The sequence below is a fragment of the Nelumbo nucifera genome, chromosome 5 (genome assembly GCF_055504915.1).
Source record: "Nelumbo nucifera cultivar China Antique chromosome 5, China Antique-T2T, whole genome shotgun sequence".
In the NCBI taxonomy this organism is placed as follows: Eukaryota; Viridiplantae; Streptophyta; class Magnoliopsida; order Proteales; family Nelumbonaceae; genus Nelumbo; species Nelumbo nucifera.
Genome location: NC_142653.1, coordinates 15,367,343 through 15,384,682, shown reverse-complemented (window position 1 = coordinate 15,384,682; position 17,340 = coordinate 15,367,343). Strand labels below are relative to the sequence as shown.

At 39.2% G+C, this 17,340-nt stretch overlaps 1 protein-coding gene across 6 annotated transcripts in view; it reads left to right on the top strand.

Moving 5' to 3' along the window:
• The first annotated feature begins 7,162 nt into the window (after nucleotides 1-7,162).
• LOC104604272 (uncharacterized) overlaps nucleotides 7,163-17,340 on the top strand; it is a 43,289-nt gene continuing 33,111 nt past the window's right edge. The window contains exons 1-6 of one of the 6 annotated variants that reach the window (XM_019198919.2): nucleotides 7,182-7,629; nucleotides 8,205-8,891; nucleotides 9,277-9,340; nucleotides 9,532-9,625; nucleotides 9,934-10,112; nucleotides 15,937-15,987. In XM_019198919.2, the coding sequence (XP_019054464.1) occupies nucleotides 9,323-9,340; nucleotides 9,532-9,625; nucleotides 9,934-10,112; nucleotides 15,937-15,987 (342 nt within the window). In that variant the 5' untranslated portion in view covers nucleotides 7,182-7,629; nucleotides 8,205-8,891; nucleotides 9,277-9,322. Of the gene's footprint in view, nucleotides 7,630-8,204; nucleotides 9,341-9,531; nucleotides 9,626-9,933; nucleotides 10,113-15,936; nucleotides 15,988-17,340 lie in introns of all 6 variants that reach the window. The other 5 variants (XM_010268568.3, XM_010268559.3, XR_002023063.2 and 2 more) reach the window with 5 other exon arrangements.

The following is a 17,340-nucleotide window of genomic DNA, read 5'->3' as shown; positions in this document are numbered from 1 at the left end:
CTAGAAACCTCTGCTCGGACCTTCGCGTGTACATCCGTATGCGACGAGTCCAAGAGCGTCACAGCCCAGAGCCACGATGACGTCGAAGCGTCCTGCGCGGCGAACAGAACAGGAAGTCGAAAATATGCCCGCCAATCTTGACGTCACTGGTATGCCGCGGCGGAGAAGGTTCCCAGGCTTGAAACGCAGCGTCGATCTTCTTCACGGCCTATTGCATCCAGAAATCGATCAGACAATATGGTTCCTTTCCCGATTTCATGATCGACTTGCTCTGGCCAGCGCACACGGTCAGGAGAATCTGTGATGACCGTGTTTATTAAGGGAAAATTCCCGTGGTGCGGCGAAGACAGCCGGACGTTCATTTTCTTGAGAAAGCCAGACGTTCATTCCTCGGTTGGTTAGCCTCCGTCAAGAGATTTGGATTCCCGAAACCTCGTCTTTATTTTCTTCAGAAAGATAATGATGAATAGTATGTTTGACTTAAAAAAGTTCAAGGGTAATTTGATATTTTTTAAAAGTCTTAAAAAATTGGCATTCGGTAAAGGGTACCTACCAAGAATTTTCTCTAATAATAATATAATGATATATTAATAAAATATTTATAAATACTAATATATTTATTATTAAATAATAATTATGTATTCATAAATATTAATAAATTAATTAATACAAAATTGAAAATTTTCAGTTTATTCCTATTCCAACTCCTAATGAACTAAACAACAATAATGGAAATCTGATTCCAGTTCCTAATTAAACCAAATAGGCATAAAGAATAGATGATTCTAATTCTAATATTGTCTGCGAACCAAACTGACCCTACAAGTAAACTTGATACCCATTTTTATGAACCAAGGCCAACATGAACTTAATCCAACACAACTTAAGCCAGATTCGGGTATTGGGTTGTGTCAAGTTGGGCTGCGTGGGGTGGTTAGGTTTGGAAGAATTTATGATAATGCTTTTTGTTCATCCTTCTTTCACTAGGCTTTAAAGTCCAACTTAGAAGTAGAATGGATTAAAAAATGTAAAAAGTTTAATAACAAATGCATAGATACATATATTAAAAATGATATTTTATACAGGTAAAATGCATACATGTATATAGTTATTTAGGTGGGCTTGGGTTGGAGTGCGCTTGGTCTACTCAAGGCCTCAACTCAATCCCAAATTGAGTTTAGATCAGGCCCGAGTTTTTTAACCTAGGCTTAATCCATCCAAAATCTTAGGTTGGCCTCGGGTTGGGACCACCCAAGTTGCACCCCTAGGCTGTTTGGCGTGCCCTAGCTCATGGTCATCGATAGTCTAAGTATCTAAATTGCACCCTAGTGAAACAAAGGCTGTATTTGATTGCAGTGCAATTTTATTTGCACTAATACAAATGCATGGGAATGCAAATGAAATAAATGCAAATTATTGTTTAATTTTGTTATGAGTTTTGCTTTATTCTACTTCAGGTTTTAATTTACTTAATTTGTATTGCAATCAAACAAGATAAACTAAAATTTAAAACAAAAATATTTTAGAATTTGCACTATCATAATTTTGTTCAAATTTATTTGCATTGCAACCAAACACAGCCAAAAATAATTATAAAATGAGCATCTAATTTCTGAGACCAAATCAGCTCCTCACAACGTTCCATAGCACATTTTCGCCGTGTATTGGGAGCATCTCCCGATGATGACATCATCATTCCTGATATATCATCGGGAGATGTTCCCAATACACGGCGTGGATGTGATGTAGGACGTTGTGGGGGACTGATTTGAACTCCTAATTTCTATTATTTTGAAATGGACATGTAGGTAAATTAGCAGTAAACATAATTAATAAAATTAAAACTAAATATAATTATAAAATTCCAAATAATTAATAGTAAACGTTATAAAAGGCAGCAATTAAACCTTTTTTTGGCAAAATATGTATTTCCACGAAAGAAATAAGCACAACGCGTCCAAACTAATAATAGGTGCCAACGAAATTCGAATTTTCTCCTCACAGGAGCATGCCTCACACCAAGGTTGGGTTGGTTGAAAAGATTAACGAGAGAGCAAGGATGGGAGAAGGGAGGAAGGAGAGGCTACTTAAGGAGAAAGAAAGGAAGGGGGAATGAAATAAGGGAAGGGTGTGACATGGACAATCTTGTTATATATACACTAATGGACGGGTTGTGCTTTGAATCTTTGATTGTAGGTCGGGGTTCATATCTCACATCGAATTTGTTGAGTTCAACTAACCATTTAACCAATCTTCCTGATACATCAGGCTTTGCCAACACTTGTTGTAGTGGTTGATTGGTGAGGACTATGACCGTGTGCACCTAAAAGTAAGGTCAGAGTTTCCGAACTGACACGATCGGGGCGTAGGGTAGCTTTTCTATATGGTGTTGAGTTTTTGCATCTCGTAGCACCTTACTAACGAAGTAAATATGAAGCTAAACTCGACCTACCTCTCTTACAAGCACCAAGCTGATGACTTCATCACTAGCTGATAAAGTATAAAGACAACACTTCTCTGGGCTCCATTATCGTCATCAAAGGAAGTGAGCTGAAGTATTGCTTAAGTTCTTCAAAGGCACTTTGACATTCTGAAGTCCACTCAAAATCTTTAAGTTTTTTTTATTGCTTTGAATAACATTAGGCACCGACTTTCGAGCTTAGCTATGAATCTATTGAGAGCTGCCACTCGTCCAGTTAGTCGTTGAACTTCATTGACACAACTTAGAGGTCGCATGTCTAGTATTGCTTGCACCCTTTCAGGGTTAGCTTCAACACCACGATGAGTTACAATGAATCACAGGAATTTTCTCAATGTGGCACTGAAGACACACTTATTCGGGTTGAGTTTAAGTTGGTACTTTCTCAACACCCCAAATATTTCAATCAGGTCGTCAATATGATCAAATGCAACTTGGCATTTTGTCACCATGTCATCAACACATACTTCAGCATTTCTTCTTATTAATTCTTTTAAAATTTTATTTACAAGTCCCTAATATGTTTCCCCGGCATTTTTTAAACCAAAAGGCATTACTTTATAACAGTACAACCAAGATTTTGTTACAAATGTTGTTTTTTTTTTCATCTTATGGGTCCATCGGAATCTGATTATATCCCGAGAATGCATCCATAAATCTCAACAACTCATAGCCCGAAGTCATGTCGACTAGGCGGTCAATCATGAGTTATGACCAAATGGTCGACTCCTAGCATGTCGGCTGCGGACTAGGAAAAAACATTAGAATTCAAATATAAAAATCTTACTATCCGATCTTGTTGATCTGGGGGAAGGAGTGAGCCGATCTACATTGTTCTTTTAGGTTCAATTGCTGAGATGGGCACTGCCATTGTTTGCTCGATGGGTTGAGCTCATATGGCATTCTCTTTTGTAAGTCAATCCAAATCAACTGCTACTATCACGGCCTTCTTGTCGCCTTCTTCTTTGGTTTCCTCGGCTTCTCTTCCTTAGTGAGTTGTTTTCCCTTCAACATTGTCATGTAGCACTGTCGAGACTCAATTTGGATTCCTTGGATTGTCCTCATGCCGTGCTTTGTTGGAAACTTCATTGTTAAGTGAAAAGTCGATACCACAACGTAGAGGGAATGCAGTAGAGGTCTTCCTACCATGATGTTGTAGGGAGAAGGTTAATTGACTACCAAGAGTTCAGTCATAACACTAGCCTATATTGGCACGGTCCCCGATACTATAGGCATGCATATCTTGCTAATTGGCATGATTGTTTATCTTGAAAACCCAACCAGAGGTTGATTGCTCGGGGTGAGTTGTTTCCTATCCGGTCTCATATGTTCAAAAGTAGACAAAAACAACACATCAACTTAACTACCATAATCAACTAAAACTCTTTTTACCAGGTAGTTTGCCACCAATAAATGGACGACCAAGGCATCGTCACAAGGGAATCGAACATCCTTGATGTCGTTGTTTATAAACACGACCGGCTTGGTATATCATGTCCCACTGTCTTGTGGAACTTACAATATTTCTTATGGTTTCTCTTGGTCAGGTTGCCTTTTAGCTTATTGGGCCATTTCAAGTACTATTCCCTTTGAATTTGCATTAGAATTTGACCTTGGGGGGCATTCAGGGGAGTATATGCTTTGAAATTCCGAGGTGGAGTCCGAGAGTGAATTGACACCCCTTCACCCTTAGAACCCTTTGCCTTCTTTCTTCCTTATCAGTCGTCACCATTCCTCTTGCGCTTCTTTTTCTTTTGGTCCTTATTCATTAGGTATGCCTCATTGGCATTCATGTACTTGGTTGCTCGGTCTAGGAATTCCTTCATGCTATGAGCTGGTCTCTTTGTCAATGAAAATCTGAAGTACTTATCTTGGACACCTCGTATAGAAACTACCATCTCAACAGCATGATCGAGGTCGAAGACTTCTAATTCCTCAAATTTGAATCTCTGCACGTATTCCCGTAGAGTCTCTCTAGGCTTTTGCTTGATATGCACCATCACTGCGGTTTTTTGGCATCTACGACTCGTGGCAAAGTGGGTTATAAATAAATCATAAAACTGGGTCCAACTGCGTATGGACCGAGGTGGCAACCCAAAATACCATAATTAGGCTGCCTGCCCCATGAAACAACATTAGGGCCTAACAACTCTCTACATGATCCACTAGATTAGTGGTTCCATCATAAGTTTCAAAAGTAGGGGTCTTAAACCCCATAGGTTTTGGTTTTAAAAGGATCTCTGGAACAGTGGGGACGCTTTGGCTATGTTGGGTATTGTAGCAATTGACTTACTTAGCGTCTCTGGGTGAACGGAGTTTAGCTTGTCTGAGTGCCACCATCAGTCACCTTGGAGATCTCCTGGTATGTGCTACCTCCACTCCTTGTATGTTCGGCAGTTCATGAGTGTTTGCTTTTGGGGGAGTTCGATCTGCTCACCTCCTTAGAAGCATGGGAACGTTGAGTAGAGAGATCGGGTTGCCGATGTCAACTGTGCCTATCTCATCCTTCCTCTGCTCTCCTGTCCACTCGTTCACCCTAATGTCGATCACATCATAAAGGTGACTTGCCTCTATGCTTGGGGCATACTTCGTCACGTAAAGTTGGGGTGTTAGCCGGTGATTGAGGTGGTTGGTGCTTGTTTACTTGCTGAATGGATTGCACAACTTGATTTTGCTGGACTGGTGGAAATGGCTAATCGATTGGTGGTGGAAGTTACCGGTTTCTACTGCACCATGGCTTCTATTGTTGCATCCCTCGTCGCTCGACTTACATTTTGCATGATCTCATCTCTTGCTCGAACTTAGAGGTTCATGTCTTTTACAGTTTGTACTAGATTATTGAATTCTTCACGGGTGACTCCCTCCAGCGCCTATGGAGATGGGGTTCACCGGGAATGCCACTGTGAAGTCTTGCCGGGAGAATGGCGAGAGGTCTTAAGGGTGTATTTGGATGTTTGAGGCATGTCGGCAGAGGAAATTTGGTAGAAGAGATGGATTTTAGTCATTGATTCCTATAGATGGCACCAGTTGATGCCACTGAAAAGCGGTGAAGTCTCTGGAAGAGTTCAGACGTATCCTGTAAAGAATAAACAAGGTCAGAGGGCCCGGGGTGATATCCCGGGCTTATAGCTCCGACGGTCAAGTCAATAAACCGAAATAGCCAGAGGGTGGTTGAGATTTCAGTGAGTCATAGAGTATGAATTGAATGCTAACCTTCCCCTTAAATAGGATTCGGGATACTTGTGAGAGTGTGTACATGTATGACAGACGTAGGACACATGGAGGTTGCTTTGCCTTGGCGGAGCTCGAGTAAAACACCTGGGGCTCTATTAGGATACCTGTTACTCGATCTTGGCCACATAGTGCTCAATCCAAACATTTGTGGTCTGACTCAAGCCGGCTGGTATTCGGTCGGGACACTTGGGATCCAGCTTAGGCACCTGGAGCCTAATCAGGGCAACTAGTTTAGCCACCTATAGCATGCATTAGCCACCTGATGCATAGCTGTGACATGCTATGGTGATATGTCCTCCATGTCTTCAATGCATGAAGTGGGCCCAAAATCGGCTACCTGGTAGGTTTACCTTACGTATTGATGATATTGTTTCATGTGCCACCAAGTGGTCACTTGAACATGTGTCGAAGTGTGGAGCTCATCTGGAAGGGAGCTCGTCTTGCTATGAAGGAGCTCTCCTGGATGGAAGCTCATCTCGGTATGGAGATCTCCTAGGAGGCCGATAAATCCCATACTACGAGTTGAGTTGAGAGGGGTGAGGTGGTCTTATATGTGGACGAGGTGACTCTTATCCCTTGTAGACCTGTTCATGGGCCGGGTAGCCCGACGGCCCGGCCCGCACCCCGGTCGGGCTTGGTCATATAATTAGGCCCGCGGGCCTGACCTCGGGCTTAACACAATAAGCCCGACTGTGTTTCGGGCCGGGCTCGGGATTTGTCAAAAAAGCCCGGCCTGAGCCCAGCCCGGTCCGACTCAGTATTATATATTTTATAAAATATATAAATAATATAATATTTATTGATATATATATTTTATTATTTTCTTTATAATTTCAATCTATCTCTCTCTCTATTTAGCTGCTTCAACATTAATAATAATAATAGTATAGGCTAAATTTTGGGCCCGGGCCCAGGCTCGGGCTTCGGATTTTTTATGAGGGCTGGACTCGGGCCCAAATTGTAGGCCCGATGGTTGGGCCGGACTCGGGCTTAGGCCTTAAAAAAATTTGTTAATACACAGTAAAAGCCCGACCCATGAACAAGTCTAATCCCTTCACATGAGGTCGGATTTGCGGATCTCATATAGGACGTGAGGGTTTTCACGTGATGGTTCTCTTGAGTTGAAAGACAAACAGAAAACTGAAAAGGCTGGAGCATTACTAACGAGTCTGCAACGATATTTGGCCTCACAATCAACGTACGACCCCGCGGGAGATGTTCGTATTTGTGAGGCAACGATATTTGGCCTCACAAATGGGCTTTTCAAAGATACATCCACGGTGCACTGGTATCATCTCCCATCAATATTCACTAATAAGTATTAGTACGGGAGATGTTTCTAGATGTGCGTGTAAAACGCTAGTGAGGCGCCAGGTGTGAGGAGCAGATCCGGTCTCTGCGGCCACGGTTTTAACTTTTATCTCGTAAAAATGAACATCAAACAGCGACGTATCCTGCAGTTGCCGAGTTGCGTAACTCGTTGTTTTATAGCATTTTTCGATAGACAGAGCCACAGAGGACTATGTATTTTCCGAAACCCAGCCCAGGAATAATAAGAACCAAACCAACGTGGCAACGACCAAACGACCGTGTTCCCACTTTCCTGTTTAGTCCAAATATCAGCTTACTTCATCGTCTGGTGTCTCTCTGTTTTCCATTTCTCTTGATAGGGCACCGCAACATTGAAACCCGCGGACCCCATTCCCGCCCTTTCCGTAAGAATAAAATAGGAGAGAAACTTCGAAGTCTTTACGTACACCCATTTGGCGCGTGAATAAAGTTCGGTGCATCTTCCTACGCCCCCGCCGCCGGAGAAGATTGCAAGCACTGTTACATTCTAGGGTATCTCCTGCTCATAAATTTGCGCTTCCCGGCCTATGCTGCTCCGGGATTCCTGAACTCCTGTCCGAATTCCTGTAACTCTCTCCCCCTTCTCTGCATTATTTTTATGTATGTCTATTCTCCACTATAAGAAGATTTGCTGCCATAACTGCTTTACTTACGTTGTGTCTGGATTTTGGAACCCATGTGGATGAAATCAATTGCACTTTAGTGTAGTTCATGGCATTTGAAAGCGTAAGTTTATGAATTGGAATGGAGCTATTAGCTGAATAGTAAATATATAGGTTATCTGCTTCAAATCCTAAAATAACAATAACCTCCAACTATAAATCCAGTTTAAGCAACATAATTTTGGCGTCAAATGCAGTGAAAACCATTTCATTCCAGGCGGCTTCTGAAGTTCTAAGGCTGTTCGGAGTAAACATTCATGTTGAAAATTTCGTAATTATTTGGGTTCTAAAATTTGGAGGTTAATTTAAGATGCACAGTTAAGGCGAAGTCGTACTCTACGTGCCACCAAAAAAAAAAAAAAATCCTGTTTAGGAATTATCCTTTTGCGATTTGACATCTCTGGACAAGGCACCGTGATGCTAGCATTGCTCTTATTCTAAACTATATTTTGTTTTATTTCTTTACTGATGATTTGCAGTCTGGACTCTCCCTCGTGTCTTGTGATCTGGCTCGAACGGGTCCAACTTGGCAGTGACGAGCTGTATGGCAGGAGTAATCTCTGAGAACATAAGGGAACTTTGAGGGTATCAGTGTGCATACCTTTATGGGTGGATTTGGACGTCTTATATAGGCCCCTGGACTCTGGGGGCTCAGGGTAACAGTTTTGAGTTCTTTGTGGAGTTGTTTCCTTATTTTTCAGGCACATTAAGGTGTCAATTGAGATGTTTTCGCAAGAATTACGATTCGTTCACGTAGAATCTGGCGCGCAACATGATGAGCTGTTCTAACGGTTGCACTATCGGCGCCTTTGGTAGCGAGCTGCTGGGGACGGTTAGCGAGTTCTTCCTCGCAGGTCGCCTTAGGTCCTCTAAGCTCGGCCTACTCCTAGGACAGCTCACTATAATCCTACGGGGCTGCCAGCTCGGCCTTGCCGATCTGTACTGGGAACTGCAGGGGGTGGTTAGCGAGCTCTCCTTAGCAGGTCGTCTTAAGTCTCTACAGCTCGACTGACTCCTAGGACAGCTCGCCGTAATCCTACGGGGTCAGTTAGTTCGGTCTCTTCAAGGTAGAGGTCGTCTTGGGTGAGATGCTTCAAGCTAATTTTACTGAGCTAGCTCGTTGACTAGGCGCTGAGGTGTAATTTGGATGCCGTGTGTCTCCGAAGGTGGGTCGCCAGGTCTCTAGTAGGTAGGTCTTCAGGTCTCCATCAGGTCTCTGGAGGTAGGTATTCAGGTCTTCATCATTTTGGCTAAGGTAGGTCATCGCCTACGTGGTGTCGGGTGTCATCCAACTGTTTTTGAGATGCCACATGTCATAATGTTAGTGGAGGGCCAAATCTGCCCTCATCATTTACCATGTTCAGTTAAATGTGTTACATGGGTAAATGATTTTTTGAGAGTTATAGTTGAGGTTGCGGCCTTCTTTATCTCTTTTAGTTGGTTGAGAAAACACAACTTGAGATGCCATTTTGACAAATGAAATGCAGTTAGGTACCCGAAACACTTATTGTTGATTCTATTTTACAAACATTCCATGTTTTTGTGAAACAGATATATAAGTTACAGCTTTTATAAGAGGACAAAAGTTGTTCGCATAATGGCACTTTGTTTTGAGGTAAGGACTGAATTTGCATGTATTTTCTGGATTTTGTTTATCGCACTATAGATATTTGTCATTTCTAACTTTTTCCAAACAATATGAATTACCTCTTGGATGAGTCATAGCCTGATTATGTCAACTTTATGATCCATATCTGTCTAGTCTTTGTTTCTTTGTGAATAATTTGTTGAATTCTCTGTATGCAGGTATTGTCAAGGTTCAATCGTGCTCGTGCAGCTCAATTGACACTCCCTCACTTTGTGTGCCAAACACCTTTATTTATGCCTGTAGGAACACAAGGTTGTAGTTTCAATTGTTTGGTCTATTCTTTCTCATTACAATACATAGTTGCACACATGTAAAATATCTCTTTCCAAGATTTTTCACTTACCTTTGCAGATACCATATTAGAATGAATATTCCATTAGTAAAATCTTACTTAATGGCACTTGTTCTGGTTTTGTGGAAACCTTTTTTTTTAATATAATTTCACCAGCACTTATGTTATTTGAGTGTTATATATAACTATGGTATTTGCATATATAGTGGCACCATGATGCAGTCAAAATGAATTATACACGTGTGTGCGTGTTTTCCTGTTCTTATAGGTACAATAAAAGGTTTAACAACAAATCAGCTCGAGGAAATTGGTTGCCAAATAGTGCTTGGGAATACATACCATTTGGCACTTCGTCCTACCTCAGAACTGATTGATGAATTGGGGGGTCTTCACAAATTTATGAACTGGCCGAGAGCATTACTTACTGATTCTGGAGGTTTTCAGATGGTTGGCTATTATTTTTCTTTCCATTCCCAGATATTATGGCTTTTTAGTTTGCTTTTCTCAAGTAGTTGTTCTATTAAGAAATTGAATCTCAACTCCTTATGCCCCATCATTGCTATATCTTGTATCTATTCTACCATAAGGCCATGGATTTCCTGTTTTAAAGCATTGGTTGGATTGAGATTCAAGTTCTTAATAGACTGGAACCCCCTATTTGCTTATTCTACCATTCCGAGAATCCCTTATTTGCTAAAGTTGTTTATTTATTCATCCTAATAAAAGATATTTTTAGAAAGCAATTAAAATTATAATATTTTATAAGGATTAAGAATTTAAGACCCTAACATGGACTTGTTTGGGTTTGGCTCAAGGGGCTTGGTACAATGGCGGCTTGTAGAATCAGGAATGTGAAATGTTTAACATCACCTTAGCCATTTGAAGTATGCAATTGAGAAAAAATAAAGTGATTGAAAGTCTCACATGCTTGAATATGTTTTATATGTTATGTTTGATTTTATTTCTACAATTTCATTTTGAATATATTTTACATATTTTGTTTATGTATTTTAATTTGAAACAACAGGTTTTTGAAGCATTTATTTTAGAATTTAAGTTTATTTTTTAATCAATAGTTTTATTTTTTATTTTTTTGCATTTATTTGAGTTTTGGCTTTTTCTTGCATTTTTTGCGCCTTGCTTTGCAAAGTACACACCCCACCATGTGCCTCGAGTCTTGGGTGCAAAATGTCCCTTGTGCTTTTTTTTTGTGCCCTGCGCTTTTAAAACACTGGCCACATGAACCCCAAATAACTGGGTATAATGCTTCCAAATGCTATAAGAGAATTTGCAATGGATGAGCAATAGACACTGATTCTTCCTCATTACATAAGCTACAGATGTCAACTAAACGCATATCCTTGGACTGCAAGTGATTGATAGTCAAGATTTTGTACACTAAGGGGGGTTGCTGGGTTATGAATTGATTCTCGGTATTGGAGTGAGTTTGGTTCTGTTCTCTTGTTTTCTAATTCATGGGTAAATAAATCCTGTATTTAAAAGGGGTGAAGGGTTGTGAACTTGTGATGATGTAGGTCTTGGCTGTTGAATTTGTGGGGTGATATCTTGTCACCTGATTGCTTCTCATTATTTAATAAAATTTTTCATTTTTATTTATTTTCAAAAATAGTCAAGATTTTGTCCAGAATAGCAAACCAAAAGAGGAAAGTAGTTTTAGATGGAGCTTTTGAAGTCCAGATCCACCTCCAAACCACTGGTGACCTGTTAGATGCATTCAATTTAGTAAAAAAACGACTTCACAGAGAAGGAATCCGCCTTAGATGTAGTTTACCTCATCTGATTTTCGGTGCTTGGATGAGTGTTGTTATTTAACATATGAATCAGCTCCTCAATTTCCCAATCAATCATTCATTCCTGGAGACCAGACCACATCCCTAGCTATGATCTCAGAACAGTCTCTAATGGATGCCTTTTTATTTAGGGCCAAATTGTACATGTGAGGGTAGGACTGCCTTAGTGGTCTTGATGGCTTGAACCACACCATATATCATTCTAAAAGGATATTCTTTCCCCATTCTCAACTTTGATGGCTCTAAGAATACTCTTGAATCTTCATTACTCCTCTCCATATATTTGTGCCATAAGTGAGGAGAGTCCCAGTGGACCAATCATATACATGACTGCTATATTTACTCCTAATCACCCTTCTCCTTAGCACTTCCTTTTGAACACAGTATCTCCATGATCACTTTCCTAAAATGTTTTTGTTCATAGAATGAAGAGGTTTGGTGCCCACTTTCACCTCCTTTGGTAAACAAAACTAATTCTAAGCAACAAGGTGAAATCTCTTATCATCATGCATCCTATCCCACAAAAAATCTCTTCTTGCTTTCTTCAATGAGCTTAACACTGAAGACTGAACCTGGTGCAATGAACAAAGAGAAGAAATATATTGACGAACTAGATAAGGCATTCTTTATTGGTGTCACCTTACCCCCCTGACAAATATGCGTTCTTCCAGCCCACCAAATTGCTAACTATTGTCGGTGTTGACAGCTCCGACTCATAATTTGCTCCAAAAGGAAGACTTAAAAAATTTTGATGGAAGTGACCCACATCTACAGCCAAAAACAGAATCCAACTCCCTACAATTTTGATTTTCAGCCCTGAAGCTGCCTCAAAACAAATCAGTAGACATCTTATAAACATCATATCCTCAGCTTTGGCTTTTGAAAAAAAATTGAGTCATCTACAAATTGAAGGAAGGAAATTGAGGGGCTACCATGACTCACCTTAAAATCCCCTTCCCTTGCCCTTTTAATTAACCTTCTTTGTGCATCCATTATGACAATAAAGAGAAGGGGGGGGGGAGACCGGATTTCCTTGTTTGAGACCCCTCTTTCCCTCAAGGTATAATTTTGGTGATCCATGCATTGTTGAACTTGAAAACCTGGCTGAAGACAACAGGTCCTTTATCCACTCTCTCCATTTCAACTTAAACTGCATTGTTATTAAATGTTGTAGGAAACCCCATTGACCATGGTCATAAGCCTTTTCCATGTCCATCTCACTCTTGGCTCTCCTATTCTAATTCTTGAGTCAATACTCAATGGCAATAAGAAAATTGTCCAAGATTTGGTGACCATCCATGAACAGTATTATCATATAATATAGCATTCATGGGGCTTTGAACAATGGTTGGGATGTGAAGGCCTTACATCTTGCTTCAACTGCTTTTCCTTGGAATGCCATTATGAGGTACTCCCTACTTTCCTAAGTTTCGCTAGGTTTGGTGTTGGTAGTGGAAATAAAGTTCTCTTTTTGGAAGATTTTGGTTGGGTGATACTACTTTAAAAGCCCAATTCCCTTTGCTGTACTCCCTCTCTCTCTCTCCAATTTCCATAAAAAACCCATTGTTTTTTTCCTAGAGTACTTCTTCTGGCTTGAATTGGGACTTTGGTTTCAGAAGGGGTTTAAGAGACAGAGGTCATGAACTTTTGATTGATCTGCTGAATAAACTAGGGTCTGCCTTTCTGGATAAAAGAGTGGATGATAATAGAATTTGGAAACCTGCTCCTAGCTTTTTTTCTTGTGCCTCTTTCTTTGACGCCCTAGTCCTTATAGCCTCAGGGGGTCCTATGAAAGAGGTTTAGAGCAAGCCTATCCCTCCAAAAGTACAAGCCTTCTATTGGGAAGCTTTCCTTGGAAAGATAAACACCTAAGATGTACTTCAAAGAAGGAGGCAATGCCTTTCTCCTCATATGTGTGTCTTATGTAAGGCGAATGGTGAAACCACTTCTCACTTATATCCGGTTCTTTTGTGACTTGTATTTGGCTGTGCATCTCCTCTCCCTTTGGTTGCAGGTGGGACCCTCCACAAAATATCACTACCTTGTTCAACTCATGATTTTTTAAACAATAAAAGAAGGGGAGAAGACTTCTTTGTAAAGCAGCTAGGGCAACAACAATTTGGACAGTTTGAGAAGAAAGAAATGAAAGAATATTCAAGGAAAAGAGCAGGAGTTTAGGAGACATTGTTGAAAGTATAAAGGTAAAGAACTAAAGACTGCAGACAGGGTAAAAAGCTTGGAAGCTTTAAAGGGGTGCCTGTAGATGATATTCAAAGAGCCTGGTTTGAAGTTGCAAATTCAGAAATTCTAAAAGATAGAATAATTATGGACTGGAAGCCCCCATTCTAATAGATTAAAATTGAACTTTGATGGAAGCTCAATAGGAAATCCAGGGCTGTCAGGAACTGGAGGAGTATTCAGAGATGCTACAAGGTAAGTGGTGACTGTGTATTTAGGGCCGATTGGAGTAGGGGACTTTGTGAGAGCAGAATTATTAACCTTACATCAAGGTCTTTAGCTAGCAAAACAACCTGATTTTAAGAATCTGGAGATTGAGAGCAAGGTTCAAAGTATCGGAAACACCAAGTGTATCAGAAAGACAATTTTAAAAGACGTATTGGGATACACCTTGGATACACGTGTATCGAAGAAAAATTAAGATACACATGGAAACACTATAAATACTTCAATAAATCATAAAAATATATCAATAACATTAAATATAAGGCCTTAATGATGTTGATAAAAAATATATATAAGGCCTTAATGTGGTATACATATATTAAATTAATATATTTTAATGGGTTTTATGAAGAAACACATCATTATATATATATATGATAGATCATCCTTAGATCTAAAGCATATTAAGTCTTCATAGGTAGATAAAAAATTACATTTTCAAATTTTTTTGTTATTTTATATTTTTCCCAAATCTCTGTATAAAATTTCCATAGATATACTCATAACATAAAAAATTGTGATTTTCAACACAAGAAATGTAGATCAACATATATTTAGACACAAGAAATCACAAGATATTATGAAAAAAAAAAAAACTTTCCTTTCTCAAAACTTGAAAAATCATCAAAAACCTTGAAGATATACACTTGTTTTCTTGTGTTTTTTTTGCAGATCTAGCACTTTAGGAATGAGGTTTGGAGTTTTAGAGTTGTTTGGGGGGGTGTGTGAAAGAAGGCTCATTTTTTGTTTCCGTTTTTTATTTGTATTTTTTTCGCAGTGTATCAACCGATACGCTACCAATACACCTCGATACATGCCTGATACGGTGGAAAAAAAACAATACCATCCATTTCCCACCGTATCCCATATTGAATTTCCAAAGATATGGTAAGTATGCCCTGTATCAGGCATATCATGTTGAAATTTTAAACCTTGATTGAGGGAGGCTCAAAACTGGTAATCTCTTGGATGAATGGCAACAGCTCAAGTATTTGGATTTTCAGACATCAAATCAAGAGCATGGCGAAGGATTTAGGCACAAGCTTCAAATGGGTAAAGAGAACAGCAAATGGAATGGTCGATAGCTTGGCAAAACAAGGGGTGTATAGGGATGTTTTGTTCTTGGCAGATTTGTAATAGGGGCTGTCAAACATGACTTCTAACTTTCTCTCTGTTTGAATACACCTTGTAATGTTTTTCAGTAATTTAATGAATTGAATACTGCTTACTGATAAAAAATATTATCATATAATATAAAATAATATATGTGTGCGTGTGTGTAGTGGTGAGTATTCCCACCTGTCACGCGGGTGACTCAGGTTCGATCCTCGGCAATGGCATCTTTGTTTGTTAATTTGGGGGTTTAAAAAATTTATGTAATATAAAATATGTATATGCAATTATTAATATACTGTAGGCTGAGCATGGCTAGAAATGATCACTCCTAAATTGTGGTCATACGGCCTTCCTAGTTGCCATGGGATGATGGTTTAGGATTAATGAGCAATAATGTGGGTCTTGTATATGAGGGTATCTTTAGTGTTGTTTTGTTTGTGTTGTTTCCTTTATGTTTTTTTTTACAAATACATTATTACTCAATACAGATTGGTACTACAGATACGTAATTTGACAATGAATATGTCATTGAACAGAACAGAATGGCGAAACTAGATTCTTGTAACTGATCCCCTATAGTTGGGACAAGGCTTAGATGATGATGATGACTGATCTAGAAAGAAGAAACATTTTTTTTTCCTGGACTATGAAAAGAAATGGTTTCAGTTTAAGATTGTCATTATGTTTCTAGATTTTGCTGTCACTCTTTTGCATTTCAATGATTACGAGCTTACTTTCAAAAAGAAATAATAATAATGAAAGTATTGTACTTTTTGTGGTGATGGCTTTTCCATTTTGATATGTATAAGTCATACGAAGAGTTAATATTTATGATTAAACTTTAGCAAAGCTTTTATACTATGTTCTATCTGCTATTTCAGGTATCATTGTTGCATTTAGCTGACATTACTGAAGAAGGTGTAACTTTTCAGGTGACTTCTATGTGCTAGTCAGACTTTAGGAAGCATTGCTGGTTCATAAGATTTTTAATCTCTCTCTCTCTCTCATATTCTCTCCCTTAAATTTAAGGCTACCATGCATACATATCTATTTCATCTTGAAGTTTCTTCTCTCTTTTCTCTTGGTCATATTACTTAGACATTTATATAGTGTCACATGAAATATTAAAACCTCTATTTGTGCCTGTGTGCATTTATCTTGTAGGTTTTATAAATAGTAAATACTAGCAAAAGGAGGGGAAAAACTCCAACTGGGTATATAAGAAATAAGCCATTCATACCATTCCTTACAGCAAGAACATGTAACGTTTTGTATACATACACATCAAAGGGAGAATCAAAGATAATCTATTCCTATTGGTATCCAAAACTATCAGGTTTCAGTCCCTCAATGTCTTTAGTGTGGAGGACCACCACAGTAGTTGCTTTTCTATCTTCCCAGTTTTCAATTATCAATTCTATGGGGGTAGTTTTTCCTTTAAAACACATGACCATTTTGCTCCTTCTAAGGGCACCAGCAGTCAAAATGGAGCAAGTTCCATGGGATAGGGCTATAGGTACACATCTACTAAAACTCCTTACAAGCCATGATTAAATCAACATTGATATATCCTTTGACGTTACTCGGGTCTGGTAAAATAACTCAAGAAAATGAAATCAGAGTCCTCCAAAGTTCTGCAGTGTACATCTACTGTTTAGTACCCTTCTGGCAAGGACTGGTGTCCGCCAAAAAAAAGGGAGACTTTGGATAAAACATGGATGCCCAGAACTTATGTTCCAGGGTAGGAATCTTCATAGTTTTCAAAGAGGAAACCACATAAAGACTTCATTTGAGAAAGTGTCATGTTTCATCCACCTTGCATATTCTTCAGTACTCATCTTAGGGAGGCTCTCTTAAGGCAAACTAGGAGATCAACTGAAAGATCAACCTTTGGATTTGTTACATGACATAGTAGATGTGGTCCTCAAACGTCCTGGACCAGTGTTTTAGAAAGTATGCATAGGCTCACAGATGAGGCTCATTTTGTAGGGTGTGCCTCAGTTGGCTTGTTGCTATGTTTTGATGAGTAACCTTGAAATTGATGTTAAATAGGTTATTTACTATTTATAGTGTAGGTTGTACCTATGATGGTTAGAGTTTAAACAATTTAGCCTATATAGGACTTGAACTTTTAAGGTTAAAACCTTTGTGTTACTAAGACAATTATTTAACCAATTGAGCTAATAGGATTTTTAAGATATTTTATTTCCTTTCAGAATTTTGATTTAAATATCAAAATTTTCTTTTTGTTTTTCATCACAGGTGGTGTCTTATTTTGTTAAAGA